Source organism: Camelus ferus, chromosome 16 (genome assembly GCF_009834535.1).
Source record: "Camelus ferus isolate YT-003-E chromosome 16, BCGSAC_Cfer_1.0, whole genome shotgun sequence".
In the NCBI taxonomy this organism is placed as follows: Eukaryota; Metazoa; Chordata; class Mammalia; order Artiodactyla; family Camelidae; genus Camelus; species Camelus ferus.
In genome coordinates, this window is record NC_045711.1 from 21,007,333 (window position 1) to 21,025,110 (window position 17,778).

A 17,778-nucleotide genomic window follows, 5' to 3' on the forward strand; every position below is an offset into this window, starting at 1 on the left:
GGCCCAATGAGCTCCCGGGAAGCCCGGAGCGGGCCTCCGGGGAGCCAATCCGGAAGCGGCGTCGGAAGGAAAGGCGGGCCTCCGTGACGGAAGGGGAGGAGGTGCTAGGCTGTTTTCTGGTTGCTAGCTGCCGCCGCTCCCCTAGCCGCCCGGACGCTTCATTGTCACCGAGCCTCGGAGTCAGCTCCGGGGCCGGGGGCGCAAGGTCGCTGCCCGAGGCCTCGGCCCCGCGCGATCCAGCTTGAAGGGCCCCGCGCACCCCTCGCCGTTCGGTCCCGCAGGCCCTGCGTCCCAGGCCCGACCCGTGCAGGTGAGCGGGTCCCTGCGCAGGTGGCGTGGCCCGTGCAGGTGAGGGGGCTGCTGGGCCCGCTCAGGGACGGGCATGACGGGCTGCGCAGGTGAGATGAGGCGTGTAGGTGAGTGGGGCCTCGTGCTGGTGAGGGGGTCCCTGCTCAGGTGAGGTGGTCCCCGGCCCTCCCACGTGGGGAGGTCAGCGCAGGTGTGGATGCTTGGCACTCGCACAGTGAGGGGCTTTACGCTGATAACGGAGGTCCCTGCACAGGTGAGGGTGTCCGGGGTCTGCTCAGATGAGGGAGAAGGTGTAGGTGCCCCCCGCACAGGGCCGGGGAGCTTCTCATGCCTTCCCCAGAGAATGGTGTGGATTCTAGTCAGCAGTCTCATCTCACCACCTTGAAACAAACCCCAGGGAGATGGGCAGCTTCCAGACAGAGACGCTGCGCGGGGCCCTGAGTTAGCCCATCCTGGGGGGCCCGGGCAGCAGCTCCGGACACCCACCTTCAGGTCCTGGAGGGACACCTCTGCATACAAGGTGAGGTCCGGCCTGGAGGCTTCCATGGAGAGGTTGTGTTTGCCGTCCCAGAGCCCCGCACACTCCTCGCATGGGCCAGCCTGGGTCCAGCTGGACGTGGCTGGACCCTCTCCTGAGGAGAGGAGGGGGTTAAATTCCACCCACACGACCAGAAACGCATAGCTGAGGACACCGGCCTGGTGAGTGGCAGGGACAGCCTCTGCCCTCGCTCTAGAGAGTGGGGGCTCTGTGGGTGTCGGGGCTGAAGGAGACTGCAGCCCTGAGCTCAGGTGACGATGGTGTGTGCCCGCTGGCCCAGCAGAGCCCTCAGTGGCACGGAGGGCTGTGCTCATTCCTCTCTGGTCACTCCTGGTGCCGGTGCATCCACTTCTGTTCCTTGAGCACCAGCCGCGTGCCACTGCCGGGCTGCATGGTCCCTGTCCTCGTGGGGTTGACATTCAGACGGTGCACACACCAACCTGTGTGGGCAGGTGGCCAGGTGAAGAAAAATGAAGCGGGATGAGGGCGTGAAGAGTAACAGGGACAGGCAGCCCTCTGAGTGAAGGGGACATCCTGGGAAGGGTCCCAAGCAGATCAAGGGGGGAGCCAAGCGAGGAGGTCGCAGAGACCAGGGTGAGGTCCGAGTGGTATGAGGCACGTGGGCTTTACCTGGGAGCCCTCGGAGGGTGTCCAGCGGGTGCGCAGCCCGCCCTGAGACCCGGTTCAGAGGTCAGCTCTGGGTGCCGCGTGGGGAGGGGCTGGTCCGGCTGGGGAGGGCCGGAGCGGGGGCGGCTGTGGTTGTCCAGGTTTGAGGAGGTGCTGGGGGCTTGTGGAGGGGAGGGACCGACGGTAGGGGACACTGGCCTGGTTGCTGAGGGGAAGGTGTTGGGATGAGAGCTGGGTCTTTGGCTTGGGATCCCGGCTGGGGAGGGGCAGCTGGAGGTAGCAGGCAGGAGTCTGGGTCTGAGGTGTGGAGAGCTCCGAGGTCATCTCAGCTGGGAGTGAGGAGACACAGGGGGCGGGAGGTATGCCCTTGGGAACCGTTGGCCCATGGATGGTGTTTGAAGCTGGAGGCGGTGCCCCAGGGTGGAGCGGTCGGTTGGGCCAGCGAGGGGCCCTGGGAAGGCAGCCGCTCTAGGCGGGGAGGAGGGGAGCCCTGACATGAGAGCTGATGCTCCTACCAGAAGGCTTTGGATGTTCCGGGAGTCCTGAGGGATTGGAGGGGGCTCTGTAGCCAGATAAGTTTGGGGGCCAAATCCCAGTTAGAATGTCGCCTGCTGGGGCTCACCACGTGCCAGCCCCACGGCCGTCTTGTCTGAGCCTCGTGATAACCCGTGAGGAGGCACCTTCTTTGGGGGGCAGGGGTGGATATTAGGTTTATTTATTTATTTGTTTATTTTTGGAGGGGGCACTGGGATTGAACCCAGGGCCCTGTGCACGCTAAGCACTCGCTCTGCCGCTTGAGCTACACCCCCGCCATGGAGGCACCTTCTTAAATGCCCATTCTGCAGATGCAGAGCGCGAGGCTCGGGCTGGCGTGGTGCCTGTCACAGGGGCGGGGGCTCACACCCACGACTGCAGCGCAGGGCAGCCTCCCAGGCTGGGGGGGTTTTCTGGAGCCCAGGAGGCCCTCCTCTTGCGGCTCACGCTCAGGGTCCCAACAAGGAGACGGCCACCCAGCGAGCAGGGTGGAGAGCTTGGTGGCCGCAGACCCAGGTGCCCCGAGCCCCTGAGGCCCAGTTGGAGGTGGTGTGTGCAGGGCCCGGTTCCTCAGAGGGCATCTCTTTACTCCCCTTCTCCTCTCAGGGCTTGCCTGGCCACATGAAAGGCCCCAGGGCCATCGGCAGCCCTGCGGGCAGCCCTGGAAGTGTGGACCTGTGTCTGGCGGGCCTCCCTCCGCCCGTGTCCCGGCGCCCCAGCAGCGCCTCTGCCGCCAAGCCCATCACCCGCTCCGTCTCCATGGCCACGGGTGGCGCGCCCGGGAGGAAGGCACCGGTGAGTGTGAGAGCCCTGATCTGACAGCCACGCCTGGAGCAGTGTTAGCGTCTGGTCCTCGGGCGTCCAGGGCCCCTGCCCCAGGGTGGCGTCTGCCCACTGGGTGGGCTCCACACCTCAGCCAGCGTCCTCTCATCCACCATCCGTCCACTCCGGGGCTGTCCTAGGGCAGGAAGGACTCGGCTTGTGGACCAGGGAGCTGACTCAGAGAGGTCGAGGATGGGTCGGCTGGCCCCAGGCAGAGCCCTCTGTCCCTTGTGCTCCAGCAGCACCTGGATTTGTCGGAGCCCTCCGCAAATGGGCTGACGTGGGGGGATGGAGACGAGCCCCAGGGCAGGCGGGCAGCCGGGAGCGGGCAGCCAGGCTTGCTGGTTAGAAGGGGACCAGGGGCCCATCAGCCTTTGCCGTGGCACCCGGGCAGGCCTCACGCATCTCCTCTAGGACCCTCCATCTGCCTGGGGTGAGGGGCTCCCACTTCATGCCAGAGAGGCCAAGGCCACACCCAAGACCCCCACGCTGCTACCTCTGCCCACCTGCCACCAGCTGAGTGAACTGGTGGGTGACTGAAACCTTTGCCACGTGGTTGGTGGCCTCCCCTCTTTTTGCAGGAGGCCCCAGGGCCCAGAGGCTCCCAGGCTGCCAACAACCTTCGCAGATCTAACAGCACCACGCAGGTCAACCAGTCACAAGCCGACCATGCGTGGACCGGCCCCCGCAGGTAGCCTCCTGTCCCCTCAGGGGACCGCGGCCTGCTCCTCTCCTGCCTGGTCAGCCCTTCCCGCAGCCTCACCAGCAGGAGCACGGGGCCAGCCCTGGGCAGGGCGGGTGGGGTGAGTCTGTGTGCAGAGATGCGGCCCTGAGGCTGGTGTCCCCTGCCCGCTCCTCTCCCTTTGTCCGTGCTGTGCCTTGTGGGAGTCTTGGTGGCCGCAGGATGGGGTGTGACGCCTGATCCAGGCGTGGTTGTCAGATCAGGGCTGAGAAACGACGCTTTATGTTGTGGGCTTGGCGCAGAAGTCCCCGCTGGGGAGCCGGCCCCTCCTGTCCCCTCATAAGACACCCCCTCCAGTCTGGGTCCCTGGAGCCAGGCTCCTGGGCTGAGGGACGGTCCCTGCTTGTGCCCTCTCCCGACACAGGCCGACGGAGCCCCCGGACTCCCTGTTGCTCTCTGAGGGCAGCCCCAGTGAGAGAAAGAGGCCGGCCGGTCCAAGCAGAACTTCTAGTGAGAAGGGAGCCACATGGAACATCCTGGTGAGGCCGGCGGCTGAGCGGAGCAGATGGGATGTTGGGTGGCTGGTGTCTGTGGGGAGTGACCCCCATTCTGTCTTTGTTCTCACTGTTCCTCTGGGGGTGGGGACTGGCAGGAGGGGGGCGCCAGTGTTGGCCAGCTTTGACCACAGGGCTGGACGTGAGGGGGAGCAAAGAACGCCCCTGTCCCGGGGCTGCCTCACCGCCCCCTGTGCGTGGGAGTGACCGGGGTCAGGGGCGTGTGCGGTGGGGTCACAGGCTGTGTGCACTGACAGGACGACCGGCCCATGGCCTTCAGCTCACCGCCCGATGCCCCGAGTCCCAGTGCCCTCGACGTGCCAGCGTGCCCACGGAGGAGAGAGTGCACGGTGCCCCTGGCGCCCACCTTCACTGCCAACAATAGGTGCGGCAGCTACAGGGGCCACACGGCCCCACCCACCCGGAGCTCCCGGGGCAGCCGCTTTGTCTTGTTCATGGCTGGACCGGGTGCTTTGGAATGAGTGAGTGTGGGAATGAACGGTCGGCCTTCCCTACCTGAGGGCCGAGGGAAGAGGCTGCAACATGGTGTTTTGTACCCAGCACTCCCCCCAGGACCCGAGATGCCCAGCTTCACTCTTGAAGAGGTCAGGCCTGGACGAGGCTCACTCCGGGCCCCGGGAGACCTTAAGGTTCAGCCTCAGTCTGTCTGGAGGGGAGGATGGAGCTGCCTCGGGGGCACCTGCTCACTGCCCAGAACTGGTCAGCATCCTGGCTGTGCTGGTCACTTCTCAGCCATGCCACTCACAGCGAGACAGCAGCGGGGGCTGGAGAGGGAGGGCCGGGCAGGCTGGGACCTCAGCCATCGGGGCTGGTGGCCAGGAATGGTCAGATGGGGGCGTCTGGAGAAGCCCAGAGAGAAAGAGCTGAGGGCAGCGCCCCCACCTGCAGGAAAGCCCGGCCCCCTGGCTCTCGGCCTCAGCCGGGACCCACGCGCGACCCGCACACGGGCGGAGGGGCTGAGACACGTTTGCCTCAGTACAAGAAAGAATTTCCCAACCTTTAGAGCCATTTATCAAAGGAATGTCCTTTGAGAGGCCTTCACCAGCGCCGGTGCAGGAAGGATTCTTGGTTTCAACGTGAGAATTAGAATTAAGGCTTAACTCTAATTCCCGTCACAGTGACATGTGCATACAGCTAGAAAGTTGAACAGTGGCACTGACTTCAGGAGGAAAACAGCCCGCCCGCGCGCCCCTCCCCGCCCCAAGCCCTGCTCCCCAGAAGCAGCCACGTGCAGGCTGTTCGTTCTCGTATTTTCTAGAAAACCTTTCTCAAGACATGCCAGGGCGGCTCCTTGTCGACTGGTTTTCAGTCTCGGGCGTGACCCACATGGAAGGTGGGCTCACTGTCCACCGCCCTGCTTCCACCTTGCGCCCCATCGCGCCCTCCGTCCCGCCCTCGCGGTCCTGTTCTCTGTTTAGCCTCATTTCCGTCACATTCTGTTTGCTGATCTTTCTCTTGTGGATCTTTCCCCGAGTGTTCCCAGAGTTCAAGGCCCTGAGACTTGCCGGGAAGCCTGTTCCAGGCAGCTTCACTTCGGGGTGGTTGTGCAGGGGCCAGGCTGCTGTGCTGGGGGTCAGCATCTGGGCCTTTTCTCGGGGCTGCCCAGCCTCTCCGGGGAGTGGTCCTCTCATCTCCGACGCTGGGGTTTGCGTCCTGGCCGCCAGTGCTGCAGGCCGGCTGGGGAGGGGTGGGGCTGCCCTGGCTCGGGGCATAGACTGCTTCACCGGAGACCCAGACTCGTCCTCTGCAGGGCTGAGGCGGCGAGGGGGCTGGCGTCTGATGCTCGGGGCAAGCAGGGGGGTCCAGGCGTGGGCTTCCTTGGAGAGCCGGTGCCTCTGCTCCCTGCCCCTCCCTGGGTTCTGGGGTGCAGACCAGCTGCCTGCAGCACCTGGGGCTCCGCTCCCTCACTTTGCGCGTCCCTCACCACTGGCCCTTCTGTTCCTCCACCTCTAACGCTTCGTGGACATCTCTCTGCCGCTGTCTCCTCTCGTCTTTGTGTGATTACGCTGTCTTTACTCCTTCCAGTGGCTCTGAGAAAGCACAGTGCCTGTGCCACCCGCCCCGTGTGGCTGTGTGGCCAGCATGGACAGGCCCTCTCTCCGCCGACCCGTCTGTGGCCGTTCCCCCATCACAGGCGTGTCCGATGTCGGGGGTCGCGGTGGTTTTCACCGCTCACACCTCAGGTTCTGCTCAGTGGAACAGCCCTGCTGGAGCTGTCCTGGGTCCCAAGAAGGGCCCACGGCTGGGTGCGGTGGCTGTGGACGGGGCCCCACAGGGACACTGGGACGACACCAAGTGAGCACAGGCCCTGAGCACGAGACGCAGGGTCCGCCTCCTTCCCAGAGCTGGACGCCGCCTCCCATCTGTTCCCGCAGGAGCAGCAAGGGAGCCGTGGGCAACTGCGTGACCACCATGGTGCACAACCACTATCCCCCCTCGGAGAAGGCGCCGCCGCCCCCCAAGAGCTCCAACCACACGGCTCCCTCCCTCAAGTAAGGGCCTCGCTCCAGTCTCACCGCGGGCCCGGGACCTGGGCGCACCCGGCCTGGGGCCCGCTGAGGAAGCCACAGCCCCCCAACCCCCGGCTCGGGTCCCCAGCCGAGTCCGAAGCTGCGGGGGTCTTGGGTGGGGCTTGGCTGAGCAGAGCAAAGCATCCTCTGGTACCTCGCCCCCTGTCACCCTCAGGGCACTCTCAGAGTCAGGGGTGGCGCACCCGCGTGTCTTGAGTCACCATCCATTCTGGGATCTTGTGGCTTTTGAGACCTTTTTGCTGTTTTAAACATAGAGCCTTTTAACCTGGGTGCCACCAGATGGGCCCCAGGGGGAGAGGGTGGCCCCAAGAGATGAACAGCAAATCAGAGCAGGAGCAGGACCTTGCCTGCTGCTGGCGTCCAGCGGGCACCTCCTCCCAGGCCCGGGACATAGCCGCGGGTGGAGCTGTCCCCAGGGTTGAGGTCCGTGAGCCGTTCTCTGCCCCTCCGGTCAGCAATATCGTCAAGGCCACCACGGGCGAGGGCGAGAGCTGCAGCTTCGGGAAGGCGCAGAAGAACGTGGCCCGCAGCAACCACGCGGTCCAGAGCAACTCGGGAGGTGCCGCGGGCCAGCTCAGACGGAAGGAGGTGACTGAGGAGGAGGCCGAGAGGTGACCGCCCGGGGCTGGGGCCGGGAGGGGGCCGGAGGCGCCGGGGAGAGATGTCAAGGAGGCAGATCTGCAGAATCAGGAAGGAGAGCGCTGGCTGCCTGGGGCTGGGGCGGCGCAGGAGGGGGTCTTCGAGGGGTGATGGAGCCGTCCCAGCACCGGACCCTGGGGATGGTCACACAGCTCTTTAAGTTTACTGCAAATCACTGAGTCGTGTACTCAAAATGGGTGAATTTTGTAAGTATGTAAATTATATCTCAGTAAAATTCCTGGTAGAAAGAAAACTAAAACGCTCAGAAGCAAGTGGGAGGGCGGCCCCTGGACCTTGGCCCCGGGGGCCGCGGAGGGCAGGCCTGGCGGAGCCTCCTCCTGCAGCTGGAGACCACATACCCAGGCCGGAACCACCCAGCCATCAGAGGCTGCGCTTGGAGAGCCTCACCTGGCTGGGCTGTCACCACTGCTGTCCCCGTGGAGCTTGGGACAGGCCCTGGAAGCGGGCGAGCAGGGTGAGGTGGTGGACGGGCCTCTGCATGCGTGTCCCACGGCCGGTGACCGTTCACATCCTGGACGGTCCGTTAGCATCTTCGCCAAGTGAATCGACAGGGCATCCCGGGAGCCAGGACGGAGGCTTTGGGTTTAGCCCACGTTACTGAGTGCACTTTGTGCACAGGGCGCGCCCCCTTTAGGACACAGGTCTGTGAGCTTGGCACGTGTGCAGCCGGGTCTGCAAAAAGAGCGTCTCATCCCCCCGGGGTTCCCTGCACGCCTCTCAGCCAGGCCCTGCCAGGTGATCCTGGCCACGCCAGCCTGTCCCTGCAGCTTGCCTTCCCCCACGGGCCGACTGCAGCCCTGGCTGTGTCTCCAGTTTGTTGCCGCTGGTCCGTGAGTGGCGTCCCATCGGGCGCACACTTGCTCCCCACAGCCGGGTGGTGGGCCTTCGGGTCTCTCCGCTTTCTGGCGATTGTGAGTGGAGTCTATGTGGATAGGCGTTTCCTTTTCCCCGGGACGTCAGCACCTGAGGACGGGCTCTGTGCACGGCGTCCCTGCCCGGCCAGCCTTCGGGGACTCGGGAGGGGAGGCCACCACTCAGCCGCCTCGGTCCTGAGCCCCGCTCTCCGGCAGGTTTATCCACCAGGTGAACCAGGCCGCCGCCACCATCCAGCGCTGGTACCGGCACCAAGTGCAGCGGCGCCGAGCAGGGGCGGCCAGCGTGCAGTGCCTGCTGGAGTCAAAGCAAGCGGTGAGTGTGGGTGTGTGGGTGGGGGGCCCGGCCGTATGCAGACCGGTGGGATGGACCTAGAATTTCCTGGGGGCCCACCCCATCTGGGGGCCCAGCTTCCTCCCTCCCCAGTTGCTCGTTGGCAGTGCCTGGGTGCTGGGTTGCACCCACTGAAAGTGGGGGCGGGTTTCTGGCTGCACTACCAAGCTGCGTCCCATCTGCGGGATCCACTGGGCGCCTGGGAGGGGGGCTTGTTTTCTGTGGGGCAGAGAAATGGCAGGTTGGGGGCCTTGTGGGGCAACCTGCTGTCTGCACTATGGCTTGGTCTCTGCAGCAGCAGCGGCAGCGGCTGGGAGAGGGGACCCTCCTGGAGCAGCATCAGCAGAAGGAGGCAGCCAGGAGAAGGGCCCGGGAGGAGAAGGCACGCCAGGCCCGGAGGGCGGCCATTCAGGTGCCCGGGCGACCTGAGCCGTGTGGGGAGCCCGGTGTCCAGGCAGGAGGACCCTGTGTGCCGAGAGCACCACTGGGGGCCCCACTACCCCTTTCCCCGAGCTCCTGGACGTGGGGCCTCGGGCAGCGAGGCTCGGGGAGGATGAGGGGCCGCCCTCTGCCCGCTCCCCCCCGGGCAGGGCTGCTCACAGGCGCTCCCTGCGGCAGGAGCTGCAGCAGAAGCGAGCGCAGAAGTCAGGCAACACTGACCTCGGGCTGCTGAAGGGGACCAGGGAGACAGGGAAGCCCCAGCCCACCCAGGAGCTGCCCCTGAGCCCGGGGAGCGCTGCCCAGGAGACCCGCAAGGCCAGTAATGCCGGTGAGCGTGGCTGAGAGCCCGGAGGCTGCCCTGCCACCCACCCACCGCTGCCTCTGGCTGTGTGTGGACATCCCGGTGTCAACACCCCCCAGTGTGGACACTCCGGGTATGGTGACCCCTGGGTGCGGCCATCCCCGAAGGCAGACACCCTTGTGCCCGACCCCCACACCCCCCTCCCCCAGGGAGGCCTGTGGCCGAGGAGGAGGTGCGGGCTCTGCTGACGTCCCCTGGCTCCTGTGCCACTGCCCATTGACGGCGTCCACCCTGGAGGAGGGGCCTCGCTCTCAGCAACCCCCAGGCCCTGCTCCTCTGCTCCAGCCCCGCTTGCTCTGGAGCTGGACATGGGGGCCCTACAGAGCACTGCACCAGCTCCCTGACCTCTCACCCAAGAAGGTCAGGGCTCCCCAGGCAGCCCCTGCTCCATGAGGTCCACTGTGGCGCGCACCATCCCGGGCCCTGCCTCCGCCCCTCCCCGTGCCCGGCCTCTCGCAGGGGCTCCTCCACAGTCGTTGCCCCAGGTGGCCAACGCTGTGTTCCCTCGTGCAGGGGCTGGCTTGCGCGCTGCAGGCCCGGAGGACCCCCGCCAGCCTGCCCCCGACACGGCCCTGGAGCCCCAGCAGTTTCCAGAGGACAAGCCTCAGGTCTCAGCACGGCCCTCCCTGCCCTCCCCGCCCAGCTCTGGGGCATGTCCAGGCCGGGGTGGCCTGCGCCTGCCCTTTCGTGCCCTGCCGTGGCCACAGGGACGCTCACCAAGACAGGTCTTGTCGCTCCCGTGCAGGGCTGGGGTCTCACAGTTGCCCTGGAATCCCACTGGGTGTTCTTGGATGCAGGGTTGGGCTCCACACAGAAGCACAGAGGTTAGATGGCAGCCATGGCGTCTAGCCCGAGGGCCAAGGGTCCCGGGCCCAGGCCGTCCCACCTGGCGCCCCTTCTTGTCTCCCTGGAGGCGGGTGAGCAGGCAGGCAGGCGCCCGAGCAGAAGGATCGGGGCCCCTGCCTCCCCACTGTTCGCTGATGGTCTCTGCCTCTTATGGCCTCACCGGCTTCAGCCTCCCATCCGTCTGCTGCAGGACGCCAGCTCCCAGGACACGGCAGCTGGTGAGATCCTGGAGGTGGTGGCCCCCACTGAGGGCAGGGCCAAGTCCAGGGCAACTCTGGACGATCTGCTGGACACGCTGAAGTTGCTGGAGCAGGAGCCAGAGCCGCTGCCCCGCCCTAGGGCCTATCTCAAGGACAAATATGCCTGGACTGACGAGGTGACCGTGGGCCCTGGCACCATCCATGCAGGTCACAGGCTTGCTATGGGGACCTGGGAAGCCCCCGGGGGTCCTCCCTGCTTGAGTCAGGACCCCACGAGGGCCAGATGGGACCTTGTTGAACTACCTACTCATCCGAGGGCTCACGAAGGTTAGGACCCTCAGAGTAACCTGGGGGTGGTAGTGGGCACCATGTCTCTGCCAGCAGTGGTCCCCGGTCAGTCCCTTGCAAGGGTCTGGGCAGTCTGAGAGGCCCTCCCCCCGACCAGTCTCCGGTGGGCCCTGGAAGGCCGGCCTGGAGTCCGCCGCTGCCCCCACAGCCTCCAATGCCACGCCCCACCCCCTGCAGGAGGACTATGCCAGCTCCCTGACGGCCCACAACCTGGAGAGGTTTGGGAGGCTCAGCGTGGCCGCCAGCCCCCCCGAGGATGGGGCCCTGCTCTCGGAGGCCAAGCTGCGCAGCATCCTGCGCTTCCTGGATGAGACGGAGGAATCTGGGCAGCGCCAGGCAGCCCCAGCCCCCCAGGTGTGGAGAGGCCTCAGGGAGGGAGGCCGGCCACCACTGGGCGATGAGGGCCTGCCTGACGCAGCCGCGTCCCAGGGCCACGTGCCGGAGGAGGGGCTGGGGTGCTCGGGGCCGGCGTCTGAGGCCAGCACGTCGGCGATGCGGCTGCAGCTGGAGGTGGAGGAGAAGAAGCAGGCGATGGTGCTGTTGCAGCGGGCGCTGGTAACGGCCCCTCTGCCCCCCCCCCACCGCCCAAGCGCCCCGCCTGTCCCTGAGCAGCTCCCCCCGCACCCCGCAGGCACAGCAGCGGGACCTGACCGTGCGGCGGGTCAAGGAGACGGAGAAGGAGCTGGGCCGGCAGCTGCGGCAGCAGAGGGAGCATTACGAGGCCACCATACAGCGGCACCTGTCTTTCATTGACCAGGTGGCGCTGCCCGGGGAGCGGGGCTTCAGGGCAGTTGCATCAGGACCTGGGGGTCAGGGAGAGGGGCAGGGCCGGGTTCCAGACCAGAGCGGGCCTCACGGAGACTTCTAAACCCACGGGCCTTCCTCGTGGGCCTCCTCCCACTTTCGTAGAAACGGGCAGCGTCTTCCCCTATGGGGGCCAGGTGTCGCCTGCCCGTCGGGCTGCTCTGGGGCAACCAGCCCCAGCGAGTGCTGCCCTCCCCTCCCCCAGCCCTCCGCCCACCCACAGCTGTGCTCCCAGGCCCAGCATGGTGGGCGGCAGGGGCAGGGGGGCAGAGCACACCCCCCAGTGGGGTCCGGCCACGTGGGGTCACTCAGGACAGGCTGGTCCCCTGGTGGCCGTCAGGAGGCTGCCAGCAGGACACACACCCTGAACTTCCTGGTGTGCTGTCCCGGGGAGGCCGCTGCTGGGGCATTCGGAGCTCCCTCGACAGGGACTGGTGGAGACTTCCAGCCCACCTGTGCTCGGCTGGGCCCTGTCAGGTCCTTTTCCGAGGAGAGCTCTAGGTGTGGGGTCTGTGAGGAGAGGAGGGAGCCCAGAGGAACCAAGTGGCCTCAACACGCCGCCTCGCAGTCATAGATGTTTCCAAACTGGGGGTCTGCCTGGACCCCTCGGTGAGGCTGGGTGCCACCTGGGGACTTCGCCGAGACCTTTTGTCAGGCAACAAGGGCAGGCCCTTCTCACAGGCTGGATGACGGGGTCAACAGGTTGACCCCCACCCCTGGAGGCTCCTGGCATGGCCACAGTTGGGGGCTTGTAGCCAAGGTGCCCACTCTGCCCGGGCTCTGCTGACACCAGCCAGCCCTCAGGAAGGGGTCGAGCCCTTTGTCCACATGCACACCTTTTTGGACCCAGGGTCCTCTACAGACCTGGGAGGGGGCAGGATTTGGTGTGCTGGCCTCCCAGGCGAGGAGAGGTAGTGTTTCCTGACCTCACCTCCACCCCTGGTCGCAGCTGATCGAGGACAAGAAGGCCTTGGGTGAGAAGTGCGAGGCCCTGGTGGCCGAGCTGAAGCAGGGGGACCAGAGGCGCAAGGACAGAGAGGCCCAGATGCAGGAGCAGCACGAGCTGGTGAGCCCCCTGCTCTCCTGCCTGCTGACCCCAGACCCGGTGTGCCTGCACGGGGAAGCCTGGGCCTGCACCCCACGGCCGGAGCCATCCCGCGGGCCAGCGGGGAGGGGCCAGCCCGGCACCATGCTCTGTCCCCTCCTTCCACTGGAGCTGCTTCCTGCCACCCCACGGGTGCCAGACCCCGGGGCAGGGCCAAGGGGCTTGTGTGACCCCTCTCGTGTCCCTGAAGAGGAGGTGATGGCCCCCGCTCTGGACCCTGGGCAGAGGGACCGGCTTCCGTCAGACAAGTGCTGCAGCCCTGGTGCCTCCTGCTTTGCCCGCGGTCACTGTTGAAAGGCCTCCTGAACGACGGGGGTGACCGAGGGTGGGGGGCTGTCCTTGCATCTTCCCACTTCCCACAGCACCTCTGCTGACTCCTGTGTTCTCGCTGGCAGGAGATCAAGAAGCTCAAAGAACTGATGAGCGCCACCGAGAAGGTCCGCAGGGAGAAGTGGATCAGCGAGAAGACCCGGAAGATCAAAGAGATCACCGTCAAAGGTGAGGGCCTCGCCAGCTGCGTGCACGTGAAGGGGCTTCCCGGGAAGCACTGAGACCCAGGGGTGCAGCCCGGCCGGGGAGGCCACCAGGAGCGGGGGAGCTGGGGGCACTCGAGCTTGGCTGTAGACCAGCAGCAAGGGCCCCGTCTAGGTGAGGGGCCTCGCGGGCCCTTGGACGGGCTCCCCTCCAGCTTCCAAGGGGGCTCGCGGGTGGGGGCTCGCGTTGGGGGCTGCCTGCCTGCTGCATGGTCGCACCTCCCCCATGTAGAGAGCCCTCCGAGGGCCAAAGGGACAACCCCAGCTGTGCTCGTCTATGCCTGGCTCTCCTGCCCCAGTAACCCCCTCTCCCGGGGGAGACCCCACGGCCCAGAGCGCCAAGGGGGGAGCCACGGTGCCCCAGGCAGGGAGATGTGCTGTGGCCCCAGTGGGCTCAGCTGTGCTCCGTGCTGGAGCCCCCCCCGGGGCCCCCTAGCGGCCGAGGTGTCACAGCGGGCAGAGGTCGGGGGTCCCCCCCAGCCCAGGAGGGAGGGGCAGGACCCCGCAGTGGTGGGGGTGGGTCCCTGCAGCATGGTGTCCCCCCAGGCCTGGAGCCCGAGATCCAGAAGCTGATCGCCAGGCACAAGCAGGAGGTGAAGAAGCTCAAGAGCCAGCACGCAGCCGAGTTGCTGCAGGCGGATGAGTGTGCGGCCCAGCGCTACGGGCGCCAGGCCGAGGAGCTCCGCCAGCACCTGGAGCGGGAGAAGGAGGCGCTGGGCCGGCAGGAGTGGGAGCGCGCCCAGCAGCGGTGGGCCCCCCTGCCCCAGGGACACGGGGGTGGGGCGAGGCCAGAGCAGAGCTGGGGTGTGCCTGGACCCCCAGGGCCAAGAGCACCTCCTCCCCATGGCCGCTCTCGGGGGACAGAGAAGACAGGGAGGGGGACAGCGGGACGCAGGGCTGGGCGCGGCAGCCTCCGCAGGGCAGCTGCAGCTGTGCCGGCAGTTCAGCTCCCAGGGACACGCTCTGCCAGCGTGGACCCCGCACCTCTGGGCGTGAGGCCCTCCCTGGGCCCGGCCGCCCCCGAGCCGGTCCTGCTGTCCCTCTGCAGCTTCGAGCAGCACCTGGAGCAGGAGCAGCGGGCCCTGGAGCAGCAGCGGCGGCGGCTCCACAGCGAGGTGGCCGAGGAGAAGGAGCGGCTGGGCCAGCAGGCCGCCAGGTGCCCCTGGGGAGGACCTGGCCCCCGCGCGGCCGACCCGCCACCGTCGCTGCGGACTGACCCGTGCTCTCCTGCAGGCAGCGGGCGGAGCTGGAGGAGCTGAGGCAGCAGCTGGAGGAGAGCAGCTCGGCCGGGGGCCGGGCCCTGCGGGCGGAGTTTGAGAAGCGGAGAGAGGAGCAGGAGCGCAGGCACCTGGTCGGCCCCGCCCCGCCCCGCCCCGCCCCGCCCCCCAGCTCGGCCCGGGGCACCCACACTGGGGGGGAGGGGCCGCCACCGGGGCCCTGTTGTGCCGGGCTGGCAGCCGCTTAGAGCATTGAGCGAGCCTGTGTCTCCACGACTGGGCTGCCCAGCCAGCTCCCCACGGACCCCAACTTGACCACAGGCCCCGTCCAGGCCCCCCCGGCAGACAGGCTCTGGGTGGGGAGTGGCCCACAAGGCCCGCTCTCACACCGTCATCCGTCCCCAGATGGAGCTGAAGGCCCTGAAGGACCAGCTGGAGGTGGAGAAACAGATGTGGGAGGCCAACTCCGCCAAGAAGGAGGTGGGAGGCAGGTGTGGCTGGGCTGGGGGGTGGGGGCTTCCCTCCCTCCCCTCCTGCCCAGCGCCCCGGCTTCCAGGCTGCTGTGGCCGCCCAGGGGCGCCTGTGGGTGGGCGGTGTGGTTTTGACCCTGCTTGAATGTGCTGCTTCTGTCCTGCTAGAGGGGAGCAGGGGAGACGAGGGGGCTGGAGCAGGTTCCAGGGGACAGTGGGGTATTTTCCTCATCCTCCCCTTGCCCAGGTAGCTGCTCTCAAAATTGACAGGCTGCCCTGCAGCCAGTGTGAGGGGCACAGGTGGGGTCAGGCCTCTCCTTGTCCCCTCTGGCCTTCCGCGGGGTGGACTGCGCTGGCAGGCTCTCCGACTCTAATGGAAGAGGCTGTGGCGGAGAGGGCACGGTCCCATGCAAGGCATCAGCCTGGCGATGAAGCCTGAGCGGTGGCCTAGCAGCCACCCTGTCCCCGCCCTAGCAGTGCACGGAGGGATCACTGTATCTGTGGGGTCTGTTCCCAGACGTGAGTGTGTTAAACTTGATGGAAGTTTCAAAATTGCCTTCCCACCCTCGGCAGTCAGATGAGGTCCCTTTTATTGTGAGGGTCCGTCTGGCAGCAGACAGTCCTCATCGTGTTGTCCCGGGTCTCTGGGTGGGGGAGAAGCACCAGGCTGTGCTGACAGCTCCTGCTTATGCCGCTGATGACGGGCCCGGCCCCCACCCCTGCGGACAGGTGGGGCCTGGGGCAGGGGCAGGCCGCTCCATCCCCCCTGTTGGGTGTCCTGGGAGCCCACGTGGCCCTCCTGGCCCTTGGCCTCCCTCAGCCTCCCTCCGCCACCCTCAGCCAGCCCACTGAGCCCCCTGCCTCCCCGCCAGGAAGCGTGGCTGCTGAGCCGGGAGCGGGAGCTGAAGGAGGAGGTCCGGAGAGGCCGGGACGAGGAGATCGAGCGGGTCGTCCGCCGGCTGGAGGCCGACATGACGCTGGCCAGGGAGGAGAGCGAGCGGGCGGCCGAGAGCCGGTGAGGCCCCGCGTCCCCGGGGGATGGGGTGGGGAGCCAGCCGTGCGCTGCCCCGACCCTGCGCCTCCTGCCGCCAGCATCAAGCGCGTCAGGGACAAGTACGAGGCGGAGCTCTCGGAGCTGGAAAGGTCGGAGCGGAAGCTCCAGGAACGGTGTGCGGAGCTGAAGGGACGCCTCGGGGAGGCCGAGGGGGAGAGCGTGCGTCTGCAGGGCCTGGTGCGGCAGAAGGAGAAGGAGCTGGCAGACGTGAGGGCGGTGAGCCGGTGGGATGGGCAGCCCGGCCCCCGGTTCCCCCACCGCCCGCGCCGCCCGCACCCTCCCATGACCCCACATCCCCCAGGTGAGCGAGCAGCTGGCCGGCGAGCGCAGCGGCCTGGCCCAGGTCCTTCGCCAGGAGTTCGCTGACCGGCTGGCAGCCTCCGAGGAGGAGAACCGGCAGGTCAGGGCTGAGCTGGCTGAGCTGCGGGCCCGCCAGCGGCTGGAGCTGGAGCAGCTGACGCGGGAGAAGCAGGCGGAGCTGGAGGAGGTGCACGGGAGGTGTGCTGCAGGGCTGGCTGGGTCCTCGGGGAGCGCAGGGGCAGGGAGGCGGGCGGGACCCCGCGGCTCCAAAAAGGACGCTGGGCTGAGGAAGGTGAGCGGGCGGTGTGCCCATCTTGCTGCCTCCTTCCCGCTGGTGCAGAGCTGGGTCCTGCAGCCATGGCTGCTGCTGGCTCCGCTCCATGTTTGAGGCTAGGTCATTCCCTCTGGGTGGTGCTTGGCTGCCGGCCCCAGGAAGAAGCCTGGCCGCCCCGAGTCAGGGCAAGTGCCCCCCCTGTGCGGGTGTTGGGAAAGGAGCCCCCTGGGCTGGGCAGAGCAGGTGCCATGCAGAAAGGAAGGAGGCCCTGTGAGGCCACAGTGAGCAGGTGTGCCCCTCCCCGGGGACCCCAGAGGCCTTCCTAGCCCCTGCCCACCTACCCTCTGTGGGCTCTGAGAGGCAGGCGTGCAGTGAGGGCTTCTCGTCCCCCTCTAAGCAGGGCCCCTTCCCAAGGGGCGTGGACTCACACGGGGCCTGTTGTCAGCTGCTCCAGGTGGCCCTGTGCCCTCAGTCAGCACAGCTGGGACCGGGGGGGGCAGGACAGTGGCCCCTCCTGCTCTTCGGGGGGTGGAGGACCCCCACTTGGAGCTGCAGGCTGGTCTGGGGGTCCGGCGGGCGCCGCACAGAAGCCCACCATGTGCCCCCCTGCAGGGTGAAGGTGGCCCTGGCAAAGAAGGAGGAGGCCGTGAACAGCCTCCGGAAGCAGCACGAGGTAGGTCCTCGTGGCTGGCGGCCTGGGGGCGGGCGGGCGGGCGAGCTTGGGCCTGACCCTGATGGCACGTTGCAGGCCGCGATGAAGCGGGCCGACCACCTGGAGGAGCTGCTGGAGCAGCACGGGCGGCCGTTTCCGAGCGCCAAGTGACTGCCAGCATGTGGACAGTGGACATTCTGACAGCAGCAGGCTGAGGGCGCCCCATGGGGAGAGCGTCATAACATAAAGAGGTGTTGTTTTGTACTTCGTGTGACCTGCCTCGTCTCTCTCTCCTGGGCTGGGGTCCAGAGTGGCGGGGGCAGAGGCCACTGGAGGGCCCCCTCCACGGAGGGCCCAGGCATGGGGGCCCAGACTCAGCTCTGCTCTCAGCCTGCCCCCAACGTTCCCTGCCTGGCCCTGCAGCCCCTCAGCTTGGGCCCTGGTCCCCGAGCAGAGAGTGGCTCTCTGTTCTGTCCTGGACAAGCCCTGTGGCACTCATGCCCCTCCTCGCCACACCCCACCCCTGTCCCCAGAGGAGCTCTGTGCTTCCTCCCCCACCCCTCCACTGCTGGAGAACAGGCCAGCCTCCCTGAGGCCTTCTCCTTCCTTCCCCTACTTGGGGCACCCCCTGGGGGTGTGACAGCCTGGAGCCCTCGAGAAATGGGCACTGGACAGGCCCTGCACACAAG

The 17,778-nt window shown here is 67.2% G+C and overlaps 1 protein-coding gene across 12 annotated transcripts; it reads left to right on the top strand.

Annotated features, from left to right (window-relative positions):
• The first annotated feature begins 85 nt into the window (after positions 1-85).
• CEP131 (centrosomal protein 131) lies at positions 86-17,353 on the top strand. Of its 12 annotated transcripts, XM_032456589.1 has the most exons (26): positions 88-310; positions 2,615-2,803; positions 3,412-3,521; positions 3,937-4,051; positions 4,324-4,451; positions 6,463-6,579; positions 7,074-7,229; positions 8,349-8,466; positions 8,780-8,896; positions 9,103-9,253; positions 9,800-9,894; positions 10,323-10,508; positions 10,858-11,034; positions 11,110-11,235; positions 11,312-11,437; positions 12,434-12,550; positions 12,985-13,087; positions 13,669-13,870; positions 14,171-14,278; positions 14,356-14,473; positions 14,745-14,819; positions 15,682-15,824; positions 15,902-16,079; positions 16,165-16,361; positions 17,050-17,110; positions 17,186-17,353. In XM_032456589.1, exons 2-26 carry the CDS (start codon positions 2,630-2,632, stop codon positions 17,258-17,260), a joined length of 3,273 nt encoding a protein of 1,090 aa, XP_032312480.1. In that variant the 5' UTR covers positions 88-310; positions 2,615-2,629; the 3' UTR covers positions 17,261-17,353. The 12 variants fall into 12 exon arrangements, 10 of the variants coding, with proteins under 10 accessions (XP_032312485.1, XP_032312480.1, XP_032312476.1 ...); XM_032456585.1 differs by having other exon boundaries at positions 10,858-11,235; XM_032456590.1 differs by lacking the exon at positions 11,110-11,235.
• Positions 17,354-17,778: the final 425 nt, after the last annotated feature.

Coding starts and splice junctions, on each gene's coding strand:
- CEP131 (XM_032456585.1), top strand. CDS start 2,630: ATGAAAGGCCCCAGGGCCATCGGCAGCCCTGCGGGCAGCCCTGGAAGT. Junction 7,230..8,348: donor ACTGAGGAGGAGGCCGAGAG/GTGACCGCCCGG, acceptor GCTCTCCGGCAG/GTTTATCCACCAGGTGAACC. Junction 15,825..15,901: donor GAGCGGGCGGCCGAGAGCCG/GTGAGGCCCCGC, acceptor TCCTGCCGCCAG/CATCAAGCGCGTCAGGGACA.